A 19,241-nucleotide genomic window follows, 5' to 3' on the forward strand; every position below is an offset into this window, starting at 1 on the left:
GGTGCTGGGTTGGAGGCTGGTAAGGAGAGAGATAGTCACTGCCGGACGGCAGATGCAGTTCACCTGTATGCTGGTGCAGTAATTACTTAAGTGGTGATTTTTTTAATCCACCAGAAAAGTGTGACAGAAAAGCCTCGACTTGTGCATGAGCGCTGCAATTCACTGTGCCTGCTGTGCATTTTCCGGCTTTATCGTTGTTGCATTAACCACAGTCACCTGCAACGCAGTGGTTGTCTCCATGACAATCTCGGCCTGTTTTGCGAGCTCGTCTATGCTGGCCGATTGAAACATATCTATCAGGTGCCCCTGCACCTGAGTAGGCATGCAGCGGAGAAACTTCTGTTTCCAGACATCGCCGTCAATCTTTTCGTCTACCGCCAGCCTGCGCCATCTCCGCAGCATTTGTGATGGCCTCCTATCGCCGAGATTATCATCTCCCAGCAGCTCTGAAATGCGGGCTTGCTTCAAGGGCTGCGTTCACTCCAAGATAGCGGATTTCAGCACGTCGTACAGCGTCATTTCTTCGGGATTAAGGAGCGCGTCCTCTACTTCCCATGCGATCTGCTCTGGAAGACGAGCTGCTAGGAACCTGAATTTTGTCCGTTGGCTCGTGACATCGAGAGAGTGAAATCGAGCTTCTAGTATTGAAAACCACATCCTGCGTTGATTGTAAGAAGAGTTGGGACGTCGAGTTTTACTTCGTCGACTGACACAGAGTCACTTTTTTCATCATACATTTCGTGAGTAAGGGAAAGTTGCGTGTAGCAACGGGGTCACCAGTTGTAGGAACTACTGAATCCCACGACAGAAAGCGAAGAACAAACAACACTTAGTTGAGCCAGACACCTTGTGTCACGTTTATTCCAGAAGCCCCTTTTACCTACATTCTCTCCAATTGTAACCCGTGTGCAGATGCCAATTAGTGCGTCTGACCTTGGAGTTGTTATTGAGCTCCTGTGGCTTGACCTTCTCGTGACGCTGCTGGCGAGTCGCCAGTGGTAGCAGGCTGTGTGCAAAACGAACGTGGGCGTGAAGGCACCACAGTGCTACCAACTGACCCAGTGCACCATGCTATTCAAATGCTCTTCGTCTGAGTTGCCTGTTCATTCATCTCTTATTTTTTGCACCAATGCATTCCTTTTAGCTGCAACTATACACTGGCATATCTGCCTTAAGTTAAGACTTGTTTAAAACCAAGCCTTTCGTCACCCATGAGCAATGATGCTATGTAAATGCAAGTTCTGTCTACAGATCTTACAACATTTATGATTTTAATATTAAAATTTTACTTTTCAGGTGACTACCTTGGTTAATGCCAGTAGCAGGGGACCATCTAACAAAAAGAAAGGACGTTCTAAGAAAGCACATGTTTTGGCTGCCTCTGTGGAACAAGCAACACAGAATTTCTTGGAGAAGGGTGAAAAAATCGCTCATGAGAGCCAATATCTGAAGGAAGAACTGACAGCAGCTGTGGAGGATGTACGTAAACAAGGTGCGTGTAACTATCCTGGTTTTAAAAGAAGTTGCACATGCATCCTTAGGCATTTGTGCTATATTTGTGCCGAATGACGCCATGCTAGCTAATCCTTTTCGCTAATATTGTTGTGTTCGCAGTGTATTCTTTCAACCTCGCTAAGACCATTGATACTTTTGCCCAAATACGGCTGAGAATAAAGATATTAGGTGACCCACTTGGTACATGTGAAAACTTGCTTAAATCTTAAATCATATTACTTTACCTCTTGTGGTTTAAGAAACAGCGACATCTGCTACCAAAAGCAAGAAATCAAAGTCTTGCTTTGCTTCTGAACTTGTGGACTTTTGCAGGTCTGTTAATTTAATGTCTAGACTAGTACCACTTGCAAATAGCCTTTCCTTGAGTGGCAGCAAGGCCATGCACAACATGGTTTCATAAAAGTGTAATCACCCATTATGTTGGTGGAGGGAGCAAAGTCTTGGACAGTGACCATGTATAGTACTATCTGATCTATAGTATTATCTTGTAGAATAGAACACTACAAGGCTTTTCGTTGTACCTCCGTATACATGACAATAATAAACCTAAGCCAAGTTGGAATAGTGAGTAACTTGGAGTTAAACCTGATGCTTTTGCACTGTGTGCTTGGTGGTAAAAGGTATATCTATGGAGATGCAAATGGAAATCAAAGTTGTGCGATCATCATTGAATATCTTCAGTTCTGATTTTGGATGGAAGGAAGGAATTTGTATCTGGTGAAGATGATTGGGCTTGGGGCATTCCCCTAATCGGAAGCATCTTCTGCATGTGAGGGGTATGGTTCTAACCTTTTATGGTTTCCTTGTGATACTAATTGGCTTCAGTTTTACAGGGGCTTGAAGTCAAGGGCAGTCTTGCTTTGCCTGTGGAATCCGTCTCCTTGATGCATATTTGAACCAGGCATTAAAGCTGTGATGAATTATTTACCAAATGGTTCATAGTGAGGCAGCAAGTTGTAAGTTGTTGGATGAGATCAAGTGATATTTGATAGCACCGTCAACATCTTCCACTGGTGATTGAGAATAGATTATGTAGTTATTAGCTGGATTGAATTTGTTATTTTACTGAACATATATCTGGGTAATTTCTCACATTAGAAATCATTTTTTTTTAATACTTGGAGTTTCAACATCTTTGAAATGAAAAAATAAAATTCAAATCTGGAACTTCCTTAATATATGTCCCTCCAAACGATTCCTGTCTACTTAAGGGAATGGACTTGTTCTCGAAAGTACATGAGAACTAAGAGTGGTTCACCATACCATATGACTATGGGAATGATGCTGATTTATGTTCTGTGATGAGACTTTATACAATCTAATGTCAGTTTGGCATTGGCAAAATTCTGCAATGGGCAGTCAGCAATTTGAAGGGCTTGTTTCCTGATGCCTATGTTAGTAGTTCAGTACCATGTTAAATCAATATAGATTGATTGGAAAAACCCCCCAAAATGCCAGAAACACTCAATAGGTCAGTCAATATTTGTGGAGACAAACAGTCAAATGTTTTGGGTCAATAACCTTTCAGTAGTAATGGTTGTGAGAATTCGAGCATGTTTTAAGTTGTAGAAGATTTAAGTTTTAAACACCTGCACTAACTATAAAGTGATGTGTATTCTACCGAGTTGTAAGAAATGCTTTTTTGTCTTGTTACTCATTGTAAATTAGATTTTGTTCATCACTGGACATTGGTAATTAATTGCAGTAAATAATATGGAAGTGTTTTGATGATTAGTATGGTTGCGTACTAGTTATGTTAGTGGACGAGCAGTCAGAATTCTGGTGTGAATTGACTAAAGAAGCTGAAGTTCAAGTAACTAAATCTCTAATTAAAGAGTCTCTCAATCTCAGTGGCAGTGTCCATGAAGAGATTGTAATAACCAATCTGGCAAATTTACGTCCTGTAAAGAGGGCTGGTATCCTTGACTGGTTTGGTCTTTGTGATTCCAGATCACCACTGCAGTTAACTTTTTAATGTTACCTTCAGTTTGGGGGTTACTGTGGATGGACAATAAATGACAACTGTAGTAGTGAAAGCCCCTGCTCCATGGATGTAAAAATACATATCTTGATAGATTTAGTTTTTTGAGCAATTTTTTTGTGTTGATTGGGCAATCTGGCAAGTGGAACATTTCGTATTGAATTACTGAAGGTAAAAAAATTTGAACATTCTGATAACATTTCTTAAAACACATTGGTGATTTGGAAAAAAAACTATTTTAGTAAATTATAATTTTATAAAGTATCTGACATTGTGTTCAGAATAAAATTATGCCTTTGACTCAAGTGGTTTATGTCAAAGCCAGCAAATAGTAGGTAGCATAAGATACATTGATATGGGGGAGGTACCTCGATCAGGAGGCATACCTGCTCTAGTGTATGTCACTCAATCAGCCAGTCAACTCATGTGGAAAATACATTTTCTTTCCAGTTTTACCATTTAACCCAATCCCTGCATTGGATCTAACTGGCATTCACTGCTTGCAACCAGTTTCTGTTTTCTATTCCAGTTTAAAAAAAGGTAAATGTTATCAGGCTGTTGCTGTCATCGTAATTGAAAAATGGTAATGCAATAGAATGACCTTAATTGAAGCAAGTGGTATATGCACAATTTGCACTATACCTAAATTGTATCAAAAGCAATTTCAAAAGTGTCCGGTCACTTTTGACTTAATATTTGTTGTACAACTTACCAGCCAGCTTTTCTTGATTTAAAAAAAAAAAAAAAGTTAAATCCTGACCAGGGAGATTTTTTTTCCTTGTGTATGAAGCAATTGTTTGTATTCATTCATTTAGGCAAACCAGGCTTAGATTTACTGCCTTGTTCAGTAAAGGAGCTAGCCCTGATCTTGCAAGTCTTCAACTGTAAGATTAATTGCAACAGTTGGCTTCAGTTCAATAGCAGCAATGGACAAAATGTCATTGTTAAATTTCGCGCTAGGTGAAACTGTGTTATCTGGTAAAGTGGGTGAGGATGTCTTGTGTTTTCCATAAAAGGTAAAATAAGGCTTGTGGAATTTGCAGCTGAGCCATTTCCTTGTTGTGGAATTCTACTGGCAAGCAGCCATTTGTTATCATTTAAAAAAAAGTCTAATCTTTACCAAAGAACATATTTTGATACAATCATCTTTTTCATTATAGTGGATCTATTTTTGTAATCTGCATCACAAAATTATCTTTCCAATGGATTTTTTTGTTTTTTTACTTTTGTCGCACTATGTACATAGCTATATTTAATAAATATTGTAACTTTTGAGAAAGTTATCCAGTTTGCAGTTTTATGAAAAGGAACGTGTTCTCTTAAAATACAGTGGAATTATATATTTTTGATATTGGCTTAATTTTAAAATAATTGTGTTCTTGTGTTGTTTTAACTCCTCCTTGCACTCCCACAATCTAACACACGCAATATATGAAGTTAAAGTGAGCTAACTCAATGAAGCTTCATATGTAAATCAATATTTAAATATTACAAAATTAATTCAACTTGTTTATGACTGAATTCAAAGTTTAAATTATTTTTCTCATAATTAGGTTAATATTTAAGTGTAATTGCTTACAGATCTGTTTGGTCTAATCTGTATAGGACCAACCTATTTAACTGCGGTATTGGGAAAGATCTCTACTTGAGCAGAGAATTCATGGATTATTGGTATGGAGAAAAGAGTAGTAGCCCTCCCCTTTGAACTGTATAAGAAGGAGAACACTATTCCTTTATTTCAAGGTGAGGGCAGTGGCTAAGCTGAAACTGACACAGAAACTCTCTTATCTTTCCAGCACGAGATCATTACCACATAACATTAGAGAAGGAGTAACAGATGCATTTAAGTGGAAGCAAACACACTTTGTTCTGTTTCCCCATTTCAAATATTGAGGCTCCACCTCAAATTTTGTCAAAAGGAACCAGTTATTGTCTTTATAACTACAATGATCAGTTTTAAGATCAGATGTTTCATATTGCTTCCTGCTGTGCGTAATGCTGTATTTGTTTAGCTAACGGCAACATGATCTCATAACTAGTCACTGCCTTTAGGTCTCAATAAATTCAATGGACTGCAGAGAAAACGCCCATGCGTTGAACTAGAGAGCTGCACTGGTAGAGAGTGTAGATGTAATGGGCTGAATGGTGGTTTCCTGATGTAACCATTCTATGATTCGACATTGCCTTGGGACATGTAAAATACTTTCATGGATTAGGTTTGGAGCACAATTAAACTGGGTGAATACAGTAAGTAATCTGTACACAAGGCTCCATCTTCTACTCCTAAGCCCACATGGTATTGTCGGTTATCAGTCCCAACATTCGGTGTTTTGATTTTGTTGTTTTTCTGTTTAAAAAAAATAATAATTAAAAAAAAATATTTCAAGTAATATTCCAACTTCTAAACTTTCACTTTCAACTTCATCAAATGCAGGTGAAGCAATGAGGAGTGCTTCCACTGAATTTGCAGAGGATCCGTGTTCTGCTATGAAACGAGGCAATATGGTTCGGGCTGCACGAGCATTGTTGTCTGCTGTTACTCGCCTTCTTATCCTGGCTGACATGGCAGATGTTTACAAACTTCTTGTACAACTGAAAGTTGTAAGTTCTGTGCTGAATTTTCCCAACTGAATCAGAACTTTCTAATCTTGGTTTAAAATTATATTGCTTTAAAATTGAAATAGGTATTAATTATTTGCCTGATGCAGTAATATGGCCACTGTTCTGATGTATCTTCTGGCAGTGAAAGAATAATACAGTTTGGGGACACTTCAGAGATACTACGGTTCAACAAAAGGGCAGTCTTAAGACTAGTTCATTCAGTTAGCTCGGTTCATGAGAGTTTTTATTTGATTCCCTTTAAGTGTGGGGTGTGCCCTGGTTTGTTTTTTGGCATCTTGCTTTGGAGAGGATAAGGCGATAATTGTAATTCTTAGATTCTGCCAAAGTACATAGAATAAAACAGGAGCAAAAAAAAACCTTTAACTATTTGAGGACTCGTATAGTTTACTGATAACCTGCATTTAGAGTTGTGCAGTCAGTCATATAGCATGAAACAGGACCTTTGACCTACTCTGTCCAAAGCTGACCATCAAGTACATGTCTATATAATTCCATTTACCAGCACTTGGTTCATAGTAGTCTTCTATGCTTTGGCAACACTATTAAAATGTAAGAGAAGCTGCCTCCACAAAACTCACAATGCCAACCTATAAATGTAAAGATAATATTAATGTAGTTGTGTGAAAGTTGGTTCCATGTGTGATTTCAAGCTGCTGTTCAACTTTTCATGCTTTGCTGTGTTTGGGAAAGATAAAGAATACAAAAGAGTGTTAATTTCATAATCTTTTGGGTTTTGGTGCCATGCCAGAGTAGGGAAAGGATGAGTTGTCGGATATTTTGGGAGGATTGCTCTTGGAATGTATTTTATGGCACTTCACAAACAAAGGCCATGGTGTAAATCTTTTTATTTCATCCATGTTAATCTCAGTGTGCAGGAATTACTTGGGGAATAGTGTAATCTGACACACTCCACCAAGCAAATCTGCAGTTAATAATGGTACTTAATCAGTAATACTTTGCGCCACTCAGGAGAAATACTGTGATTTTAATGCATATTAATTCTTCAATGTGTTCCTTGACAAAGGAAGATTTAAGTCTATGAGTGATAATCGGAGAAACCAAAATATGAGGGTACCCAGTGAATTGCCACGCATAGTAGATTGCAGTAGACTTGGGAACATGATTAATCCAGTGTTTATACTTTCATGTTTACAAAGTACGTACTGCATTGCCATATTTTGTTTTTTAGACATATTGGTAATTCGTTTGGTTTTCTAGGTTGAAGAAACTCTTGTAAAAGTGAGAAATGCAAACAACGAGCAAGAGCTAGGGATACATTTTAAAGCATTAAAACCAGAGGTGGACAAGCTGAATCTAATGGCTTCCAAAAGACAACAGGTATGCACCATAAATTTGAGTGTTGGAAATAATTATTTTCAAGACAACAGAAGTGGAATTATAGAACATTTCTCTCATTCAGCTCAAATAACAGCATTGGTAAACCTGCTATACCAATTTGTTTAGAAATTGCAGAAGTATGGTTAAGATATTGCGATTACTCGCTGTTCTCTTTTCAATGTTTCTTTGTTTTTGAAAAAATGTTGTTTAACCTTTGTCATTTAGAAATTTGTGCTCTTGTACATAATCCATTTATTATTTTTTCAGGACATTTGATTTATCTGCTGACTTGTTTCAATAATATGCTTGTTCAGTAAACCTTCATTTTAACAGACCCCTTTATAACGGGTTTCGGTTAGAGCAGACAACCCTGCCGATGCCGCTTGCGGCACATCCCTGGCTGCTTACAGCCCCGGCCTCCAACACCATCCCCGGCTCGCAAGGAGCACCAACGAGCCCATCACCTACCGCATGGTGCAGTTGATGCTGATGTTGCGGCTCACATTGTAGCCACTGGGGACAGCACTTTACTCAGGCCTACGCCACTGACAGGATCCACAGTCACTGTGGCGCCCTCCTTTCTCCCCCCCCCCCCCCCCCCCACCAGTTGTGGCTTCTTCCTGTTGTCCATCACTTTGTTTGTTCCCGGCTCTGCTGCCTCTGCCTCCTTCATCTGTTGCTCTGTCAACTTGGCCTCCTTCTTCCCCATCGTCCCCTCCCTCTATCATCACCACCTTCTCCCTGGAATCGCCGACATACTCCACCTTAGAAGATGTCGGCAACTGCTGGGGAGAAGGATGAGACTGTCGCAGTTGAGTGCAGAGCGGGAAAAGCGATGGCTGACAGGAAGAAGCAGCAGCTGGTTTGAGGGGAACGTGCAGTATCTAATGATGAAGGGCTTACTGATGCAGACTAGTGGCATCGGGGTGCCTAATTTTAAGGTGAAACAACACAAAATAACTCAGCAGACAGAATCAATCTGAAGAAGAGTCTCGAAGTCACCTGTCCATGTTCACCAGCGATGCTGCCTGACCAGCTAGGTTACTCTCAGGAGAGAAGGAATGGGTGACGTTTCGGGTCGAGACCCTTCAGACTGAAACGTCACCCATTCCTTCTTTCCTGAGATGCCTGACCCGCTGAGTTACTCCAGCTTTTTGTGATGCCTTCGATTTGCACCAGCATCTGCAGTTATTTTCCCACACAGCTAGGTTACTCCAGCACTTTGTTCTTTTTGTTGAAACAACAACATACAATGATAATACCTTACTCAGTTATAGTGGACAATCGGCAATAACTGACACCATCTACTCCCCAAGGTCCGTTATAATGAGGGTTTACTGTATTCTGAAATGGCCCTCGTCTCTTGTAAAAACTGTTTAAACTGTTTTGTTCATTGAGAAGTTGAGAGAAAGATGGCAAAATCCAGCCAGCTGAAGCATATTGTGTACAGGGTGGGAGATGGTTATATATCAATAAAAGCAATATTGATGCCAGTAGACACATCTTGTGATCGAAATAACATCAAAAGAGGTTGATTTGTCTGTGAAAAACGTTAGAAGTATAGAAGTAAAACATCACTGCCATCTATCTATTAATAAACTTTGGAGTCTTGGTGCAAATTTAAATAAATATTTATATTGTTTTAAAGGAATTGAAGGATATTCATCATCGAGATCAAATGGCTGCTGCACGAGGAGTTTTGCAGAGGAATGTCCCTCTGCTGTACACAGCTTCACATGCGTGTCTCCTGCACCCAGATGTAGCTGCTTACAAAGCCAACAGGGATCTGATCTATAAACAGTTAACACAGGCTGTTACTGGGATTTCGAATGCAGCCCAAGCAACCACATCAGAGGATGCCAACCTAGGTCAGCAAAGTAGTGCTGGAGAACTGGAAGATGCCCTGAATCGATTTGATGTAAGGACATATAACTATTTTCGAATAGATGCTGGTCATTGGAGTTGAGAAAGTCCATTTAGATAACCCAGCTCATTTAGAGATTTTTGTTGCTCATCTTTGATTATACGAACTTGACTGTAGTTTATGTTTGTTGCTTGTCAATAAGCAAAATGTAACTCCAATGAAAATAGAGTGGGGGGGGGGGGAGGAAGGAGGGGGGTGGGGGAAGCAAGGAGGTGGGTGGGGGAAGCAAGGAGGTGGGTGGGGGAAGCAAGGAGGTGGGTGGGGAAAGAAGGGGGGAGAAAGAAGGGGGGGGGGAAAGAAGGGGGGGGGAAGAGGAGTGCAATAGAGATTCCTAAATATTAGTGATATGTTTTAATTGGGTTGTCCAGTGCATAATGTGCATACCACTTCTCTAATTTGGCCTGTAAACTGATACTGGTCACTTTATGCAAGGCTGATTTTTTTCTCAACTTAGTTCTGTTTCTGGCAATGACATTGAACACCAAGTGCTGGAGTAACTCAGCGGATCCGGTAACATATTTGGAAGACATTGATAGACAATGTTTCAGGTCGGGACCAGTCTGAAGAAGGGTCCGACTCGAAACGTTGCATATCCATGTGCTCCAGAGTTGTCTAACCGGATGAGTTACTCCAGCACTACGTTCAACGGAAGATTTCAGTATCTGAAGTTCCTTGAGTCTAAGCGAGCAATAGCATGAATTGTTGAAAAATACTATTTAATATTTGTAACATAGATTAAATTGAAACCACTGTTCATTCAGAAAAATCCATTATTCAGAGTGGAACATGTTGAGATGATGCTTAAAGTAACTATTTTCTATTGAAAATAAAAGCTTTCCTTCTGAACAGCTCCTCTCCAAACTTGTCACACGACTCACTATTGGCCATCCTTGGCATTGCCATCAGTGCTTTATGTCCTACTAAATTTACCTCCCTTACCTCTATCCATCAGATTGACGTCTGTATTGATGTTACTTCCTACTCTGAAGAATTCAAAATTTCTCCACCTGTTACTTTCATTTTTTCTCTGCTCATCTCTATTTGTCTATCCTATCTAAGGGGTAGGATAGCAACCAGTATCCATTACAAGCCGCAGTCATCAAGAGCACACAACCGTCCACTCTGTAAGACCTCTGCCATTCCATCCTCTATCTAATCTGATGATTAAACCTCCACACCGATAGGTGATTCTAAAATGCTCCATTTTAACTGTTTTAGCTCTCCATAGCCGACGAGGCTCCCAACTGCATCTGTTCTATTTTCCACATTTTTGCATTCCCACAATTTAACATATTGTCCTCCATAATCACCTCCATCTTCAGTGTGATACTGCCAGCAGACATATCTCCTTCCCTTTCAGCATTTCAATGTGCCCTCAAACAAACAGCATGGCAGCGTCCTGTAAATTTTAATTATTTTTGTTATCCGGTAACTTCCCCAGGCTTTGAGGTCTAACAGATAAGTGCTCTTTGGGGTAATGGTAAGCAGGTGAACAGGTCCAATTAATAGCTAGAATGTGGAGAGATGGCTTAATGGAACTAAAAAAAGTGTGCTGATAATATTCAGAAATTTATACTTTCCTGAACATGGTAAAGATTTCAAGGTAGTTCACAATAGGAACCAATATTGGGAATTAGTAAACACTAGACCAAGTTGGGTCCAAACCTCTCCTGCATTGGTGCAGCACCCACTCCTCCCCTTCACCCCATCTCCATCACCTTCCCCCATCCCTCCCTCCCCTTCACCCCTCTCCCCTCCCTCCCCTCTCCTTCCTCCCCGGCCCCCTCAGCCCAACCGTGGAGCCGTTGCCGGGCAGGGAGTGCCCCCGTGGCCGTGTGCCAGCAAGGGGGGAGAGGGGAAAAGCAGTAACGTCGGCCCCGTTTCTCCTGCGGAGCAGAAGCGTCTTCTGCAGCTCGGCTGCAATCTGCGGCGGGGAACAGTGGCGACGGCATGGACTTGTTGCCGGGCAGGGAGTGTCTCCCGGGACCGTGGGTGGGCGAGAGTGGACAGGGAGAAGGCACTGACCTCAGCCGCATTTCTCCTGCTGCAATCGGCGGGGAGCCTCTGCCACAGCCTTTGCAGCGCGCTGCAGTATGGGAGGAAGGTGAGGCGCGGGGCACGCCGGGACGGGCGCCGGTCCTCCCGCTGGTCCTCCGGGGGGAGGGGGGACTGATTTGTTAAAGTTTATTAGGTAAATTGTTTTTAAAATGTAACAAAAGTGGGTTTATTCACACCATAGGGGAATGGTGAGTAGGGTGGCCCTAAAATGTTGGCGCTATCGTGTACCGATTTGGCTGTGTTGAGGGCATACACATATACACACAAACAAACCGAGAGTTTTAGTAATATACCAGACCAAGTGGACCCATTAGGCCCAAACCTCTCCTGCATTGGTGCAGCACCCTCTCCTCCCCCTCCCCCTCTTCCCCCCGTCCTCCTCTCTTCCCCTACCCCCCCCCCCCCCTCCATCCACCTCCCTCCCTAGGAGATAGATTTAAACTTTTAAATGTGAATAACTTTAAAAATATAACACTGACTTCAATGAAACTTCTTCCATTAGCACCAAAGAGATGCTGAGTAAGGTGGGCCTAAAATTGTTGCGCTATCGTGTACCATTTTGGCTGTAGTTCAGGACAAACAAACAAACGAGAGTTTTAGTAAATAGATAGATAGATAGATAGATTGTAGAGATAGAAATTGATTTTAATACAAGATTAGTTCTAAAACTGTAGCTGGTAAAGATAAACACAAAACAATGGAATAACTCAGCTGGTCAGTCAGCACCTCTGGAGAAAAGGAGTAGGTGACAAAATAAACTGGAGGTGAGAAGGCCAGAATTAATCGGGCCGGCAAGAGATGACCTCAGGAAAGGTGGAGCTCATAATTTTCCATTGAGCTTGGTCCCTGTCGCTTTCTATATTTGCTGAACTGTCCTTGAATGTGCTAGTTATTTATCTTTGAATAACTAGAGACGTCAGTATTTAAACTTTGCAATTCAATTTTTAATTTTTGGTGGCAGCAAAGGAAATTAATATGTAATTTTTAATAAAATCCATGGAAATTAAGATGTACTTTTTAATAAAATACTCCATTGGTAACTTGAAGGCTGCCATTATACTGCCGATAACTAGATAACACTAGGTGTGATTACAGTTCACTCATGCAATAAAATTTGTGGATCTGCTGGGCTGGCAATTTTAATTGTTCATCTTTTAATTGCGAGTACAGCATTTCGTAGCTTACCATTTTGCAAGCTTTTTACAAATAAGATACCTCTTAAATATCTTGGTAGGTAGTTACATCTGTTGGGTAGTATCGGGATAAGGACCCACTTTCCTAATTGTGAAAATAATCCAGACATTTGGTTCTTGATCATCTGATTTGTAATACTGCATGTTGGGCATGGGATATACAATGGTTTAAGTTCATTATTTGGGGTTAGAAACATAGAACATAGGTGTAGGTTGAGGCCATTTGGCTTTTCAAGCCAACACCGCCATTCATTGTAATCATGGCTGATCATCCACAATCAGTTACCCGTGCCTGCCTTCTCCCCATATCCCTTGATTCCACCAGCCTAGAGCTCTATCTAACTCTCTTAAATTCATCCAGTGAATTGGCCTCCACTGCCTTCTGTGGCAGAGAAGTCCACAAATTCACAACTCTCTGGGTGAAAAAGTTTCTTCTCACCTCAGTTTTAATTGGCCTCCCCTTTATTCTTAGACTGTGGCTCCTGGTTCTGAACTCCCCCAACATTGGGAACATTTATCCTGCATCTAGCTTGTCCAGTCCTTTTATAATTTTATACGTCTCTATAAGATCCCATCTCATCCTTAAACTCCAGTGAATACAAGCCCAGTCTTCCCAATCTTTCCTCATATGACAGTCCCTCCATCCCAGGGATTAACCTCATGAACCTACGCTGCACTGCCTCAATAGCAAGGATGTCCTTCCTCAAATTGGGAGACCAAAACTGCACACAATGCTCCAGATGTGGTCTCACCAGGGTCCTATACAACTGCGGAAGGACCTCCTTGCTCCTAAACTCAAATCCTCTCATTATGAAGGCCAACATGCCATTAGCTTCACTGCCTGCTGTACCTGCACGCTTACTTTCAGTGACTGGTGTAAAAGTATACCAAGGTCTCGTCGCACTTCCCCGTTACCTAATCTGACACCATTGAGATAATAATCTGCCTCCTTGTTTTTGCCGCCAAAGTGGATAACCTCACATTTATCTACATTATATTGCATTTGCCATGCATCTGCCCACTCACTCAACCTGTCTAAATCACCCTGCAACCTTCTAACATCCTCTTCGCAGTTCACACTGCCACCCAGCTTTGTCTTTTCTTTGAGCATGGGTGTAACCTTTTGCATCCATGGTCCTGTAGTCCTGCAGTCAATAACATTTGAACATATAAATCAATGAACCTAAATTATGTGTGTGTTTCTTGAATTAAATAATCTATGAACATAATTTCAAACAAATTAAAGTTTGCAGGTGGTGGTATAACATTTTATTGATACTGAGATACTTATGTGAACTGTTCCGTAGAGATATGCTTGTGCTCTTCAAATAAACACAAAGCCTAAACTTTAGTGGATGCGGAGTTGAGATTCATTTATTTCTTCAGTGTAATTGCTTACACTGCATATGTGTGTATTGCTAATAAGAAGAGTTTTTTAATGAAACTTGGTGCATTGTAACTTTTGCATTTTCTGGTATTTTTCACAAGAAAGATTAATCGTTTGTAAATTACATTTTGTTTCTTTGCTCATATAGAAGCAAATAATTGTAGACCCATTGAACTTCAGTGAGGAGCGTTTTAGACCATCTCTGGAAGAACGACTCGAGAGCATCATTAGTGGAGCTGCACTAATGGCAGATTCTTCTTGTACTCGTGATGATCGACGTGAACGCATTGTGGCTGAGTGCAACGCAGTACGACAGGCTCTGCAGGATCTACTTTCTGAATATATGGGCAATGTAAGTCAAAGGAGGTTCATTTTAAGACTTTCCTGTTTTGACATTGAGGGTTTATACCCGTGGCTTCTTCCAAAACATATAACCGAATATGAGGCTAGTAATCAAATTATTTCACCGTCCAATTTGGAAATTATTGGTTTGGAATTTAGGGTGGTAATGAGGGTAAAATTGTCAACATTGTTGAAACTAACAGCAGCTGCTGGGCCCATATCAATTGAGTCATTTAGATAATACAAGTGTAGCATAATTTAATGATTGATGAAGCTTACAGCAACTTCCTACAAAGCTATGTACGCAGTTGAAAGTGTAATTTGTACATATAATGTTCTCGCTGATTTCCTGCTCCTCCACAAGATGAGCTGTTGATCTTTTGTGAGCCAGACAACAAAGAATTAGTGAAGTTCAACAGTATTATTCTGTTTAAAAATCAGTAAACCTTTTGCCGTTTGATGGCACTGGGCCTGTTACTCACTGGGGTTTAGAGGCATGAGGTGGGACCTCATGAATAGTGAAAGGCCTGGATAGAGTGAATGTGGAGAGGATGTTTTCACTCGTGGGAGATTCTCGGGCCATAGCTTCAGAATAAAAGGACATACCTTTAGAAAGGAGATGAGGAATTTCTAATCAGGAGGTGGCGAATCTGTAGAATTCATTGCCACAGAAGGCTGTGGAGGCTAGGTCAATGGATATTTTTAAGGCAGAGATTGACAGTTTCTTGATATGTAAGTGTGTCAGAAGTTATGGGGATAAGACAGGATAGTGGGGGTTGAGAGGGAAAGATAGGTCAGCCATAATTAAATGTGGAGTGGATTTGATGGGCCGAATGGCCTAATTCTGCTCCTAGAACTTATGAAACTTCAAACATTTTTGAATGAGGTGTAACTGAATTTCTAATTGCTTGTGATGCGATTTTTCTGCTGAACATCCTTCCTGGGAAAAAAACAGCTTTCTGTAAGAATTTAATTCACCAACTTTTTTGATGGCAACCTGCATCTCAAAAGAAGAAATTTGCACTACAAAGCTGAATGTTTAGTCCCATAGCCATTGACTGGAATATCTGTGCCATAATCGGGCATGCAGATCTGATCTGTTTTCCTTTTGATAACTGTGATGTAAAACACCAGCTGAGTTTTAAAAAAAAAATTCTAATGTTATAATAGTCATGTTACTTTATCTTCACATGCAACATTGTACCAATATTAATAATGCTAATAGATTGGTGTTAAAGGGGAAGATTTAGCTGTTTATTGAGATTTGAGCTAATCCTGCAGGTTTTGAAATTTTATTGGAATCTACCTGGCAAAGGCATGAAGTTGAACACGTACAGCACATGGATGACTGTTTGCATAAGCTAGACCTAAAGGGGGCAGTTTGAAGTGCTTGTGGAAAATGCACACTGAGGTTTCCAATTATATTATTGCAGTCACCTTCCCTAATCTGATGAAGTTCTTAAATACCAATATTAATAATGCTAATAGATTGGTGTTATGTGTGATTTAGCTGTTTCTTGATTTGGACTAATCCTGCCGGTTTTTAAAATTTATCTCAATTTACCTGGCAAAGGCATGAAGTTGAACACGTACAGCACATGGATGACTGTTTGCACAAGCTAGACCTAAAAGGGGGAGTTTGAAGTGGTTGTGGAACACTGAGGTTTCCAATTATATTATTGCAGTCACCCACCCTAGTCTGATGAAGTTCTTAAAAAAAAAAAAAATGCAGTATTAAGTTGGAAAAACAGAGGGCTCGCTTGTACTGCATTCTTCAGTTGCACTCTCTTCCATATTTCTTTCTCCCAAGAGCAGAAAATAATGATGGCCCTTGGTTTCTAACACAACATTGAGTGAGAAATTAAAAACATAAAATGCTGGAAGGATTCAGCAAGTCAAAAGTAACCCATAAAACTGCAAAAAAATATGTGTTTAAGAGTGGGGGAAAAGGATGGTTGAGACAAACAGAATATCTACCTCTGAGGTGATGACACCATCTTGGTAATAAAGGAAGCTAGAGGCTAAAGCAAAATAACTATTTGCTATGAAAATGTAGGTTAAAACCATTCTTCAGACCTGAAACCGAAAGGAAAAAGATGGAAATTCCCAGCAAATCAGGCGATATATGTAGAGAGAGAAATAATGTTAATATTGCAATTCTGCCATAAACAAAATTGGATATGAAATCCTGGAAATTGTGACATGCTATTCCTTGAGCTATGATGGAACAGTGCTGGAGACTGCAGATGTCCATGTGGGAAGAGGATGGAGAACAAATGCAGCAGTAAGGAGACTCAGCATGCCTGCAGTCTGTTTTCTTTGTGTGATCAAAGCCAGAACTTATTGATTGTAACAGTCTTGTAATATGCCTTAAAATTATGAGCTGAAATTGAATTGTATATGTTGTCATTGTATCTAGTTAAATTGATCCTGAAACTTGTTACAAAGAAATCTTCCGCTACTTACTATCTCTTCAGTAAATCTTGCTGATTGGATTAATTACAAATGAATCAGAAATAACTCATTTAAACTTACTTTGAGACTTATTTATTGAAATCTACAGATGAACATCCGTCAATAGTCACACAATTAACAAGTGATATTGCTGAAGTAATACTTTAAATCCTTTTGCAAGGTGTATTACATGTGTCAACATAAATACCTCCAACCCAAATGTAATTTTTATTTTTTAAATGATAATTAGGAAGGAAATTAATTAGATGGAAATGTAACTATAACAAGGTAATGTTCAGGCTCATGCTTTATCCTATTTTGAGATGATACAAGTTATCAACAATCTGGAGAGCAGGAGTTCAAACAATTGACGCATTAAGGAAAAGTGGAAATTGCATGCGTATACAGCTTTTTTTTCTAATTTGCCACTCCACATGAAGCTTATTGTAAAATTTGGTACAATGGATTTGAATAATTGCTCTGATCCAATTTGCAACGATCATTGGTCTTGTATATGTTGCAAGATTCAAAATTAGGAGTTTGATTCTGAATTGTAAAGCACTGCTTTAATCTAAATCTCCATTGTCTTTGCTTTCAATGTAGTTGTGACCAGACTCAGAAATTCAGTCTTCAATTAAACTGTAGCAGAGCAATAAAAATACACAGTTTGCCCATTGTACTTAGTAAATTGAAAAGGTTGTTCATAAGCCGAGAGTTTATTATCCACTGTACATTGAAATCACTTAACTGGTTTTGTTCAAGATTTTTATATGGAAGTGACATAAAGATAAAAATCCAAACTATAATGAGGCATGCTATGATGCCATTTTTGATCAATCTTGGATTTTTGCCAACTATAAATTTACTGATACAGATAGTTCCCAGATTGTGACAAGATTCCAGTTTTGAGAACTGTTTGTAAATCAGAAATGAATAAAAACAGTGTTTGGGAGAAGATTGCACTAAATAGCTGCAATGGGAAAGCCACCCTCTGTGAGTCCGTTCATGCTCTGCACAGCTTGACTCAGCCCCTGAGTGTTGTTGCTCGGGGTGGGAGGGGATGAATATTGTCAGGAGAGTGCTCTGGAGGTGACCTGTTCCTACACGCCAAATGATGCCTGCTGCCCTCTAGCAGCCAGATAATCCATGCCGCCGGTCTCCCAAACACTTGTCGGTATGTACTAGGTATCCATAATTTAGGCATTGTAACCCGGGGAGGACTTGTACGTTATTGGTACAAGGTACCTGCAGTCATGGTTGTCAATTAGTCAGTGAGGAAGTGGGACTGCATAGTACATTGTGGCATGTAGACAGAGAATTTAAAAGCAATCCTGGGTATGTTTTTGTCTTGAATTCTAATTTGGGTATTTTTTTGATTTCCCATTTGACTGTTTTTAAACTTGTTATTGCTGAAATTCAGCACAAGTGTTTTATTTAGATTATTATCTATCCTTGACTGGAGGAATAGTTTGAAGAACCAGATTGGTCAACAATAAAAAAAAATAGCAGCAATGTCATAATTTGGGTTTGACAGGGAAAACTGTCCTTATTAACCTGTCATTCATTTTTGCTTTTGTGATTAAAATTCAAATTTGCGAAAGAATTGTCAGCTTGGCTTGCCTAGGAGTGGAAGTAAATCTGCAAATAGATTGTGGTATGATCTTGCCGGAAATGGTTGAAGTTAATGCAACAGTTCACCTTGACTACTTAAATGTCAAATTCTGAAACCCCATAGTCCTGCACAGTGACAATATTAGCTGTAACTATGATAATCCCAAATAGTTCTAGAATTTCTTCACTCTATTCGATTTCTCAGATAACATTTTATCTAAAATGTGTTAAATTTGCATTTGAGGATCATGAAAATCTTATTTCTATTCTTGCTTTAGTAGAAAGCCATAATGCCGTGAGATTTGTTTTCTAGGTAAAAATTACATTCAACATCAATAATTCAACACAATACCGTTAGATCAGGAATTTGATGATTTTTATCTTTCTGGCAATGAATGTGCAGCAATATATGATAGTGTTTATGTACTGCCCTTGTAAGTTGTGGATTTCCAGTGTCATCAGTGGGCTGCTGCACTATATCCTGGAGCTGTGTTATGACTGGGTGGCCTACGAAAGACATATATTGTTGCTCTGCCTGGAAAACGTTACTATCTCCACACGACTATTTCAAGGGCATGGATGAGTACATTAGTAGCTTCTGGAGACAAACGATATTTTATAGAGAAAAAAGCCCCATTTATGATGAGGAGGTTATGGGGTTACAGATTCGATAGGGTGCATTTAGTTATCAGGTTTATGACACTTGATTCAACGTGGTGTTGCCTCAGGAGGTGATTGGGATTTCAGTTGCAAATGGCTTCTTGAAAAATAGCTGGCTTTAATCAAATAACACTAAATTAACTGAATTTAGTTTGT

General features: G+C 39.8%; 1 protein-coding gene across 3 annotated transcripts in view; it reads left to right on the top strand.

The window, feature by feature from the left end:
- The window catches only part of ctnna1 (catenin (cadherin-associated protein), alpha 1), a 366,450-nt gene that overhangs the window by 285,994 nt on the left and 61,215 nt on the right, over positions 1-19,241 (top strand). For 2 of the 3 annotated variants that reach the window (XM_078411617.1, XM_078411616.1), the window contains exons 3-7: positions 1,297-1,492; positions 5,931-6,097; positions 7,337-7,456; positions 9,105-9,374; positions 14,167-14,370. The exons of the other annotated variant lie outside the window; for it this stretch is intronic. In XM_078411617.1, coding sequence (XP_078267743.1) covers positions 1,297-1,492; positions 5,931-6,097; positions 7,337-7,456; positions 9,105-9,374; positions 14,167-14,370 — 957 coding nt within the window. The remainder of the gene's footprint in view (positions 1-1,296; positions 1,493-5,930; positions 6,098-7,336; positions 7,457-9,104; positions 9,375-14,166; positions 14,371-19,241) is intronic. 3 annotated transcript variants of the gene reach the window in all.

This window comes from Rhinoraja longicauda, chromosome 14, assembly GCF_053455715.1.
Source record: "Rhinoraja longicauda isolate Sanriku21f chromosome 14, sRhiLon1.1, whole genome shotgun sequence".
In the NCBI taxonomy this organism is placed as follows: Eukaryota; Metazoa; Chordata; class Chondrichthyes; order Rajiformes; family Arhynchobatidae; genus Rhinoraja; species Rhinoraja longicauda.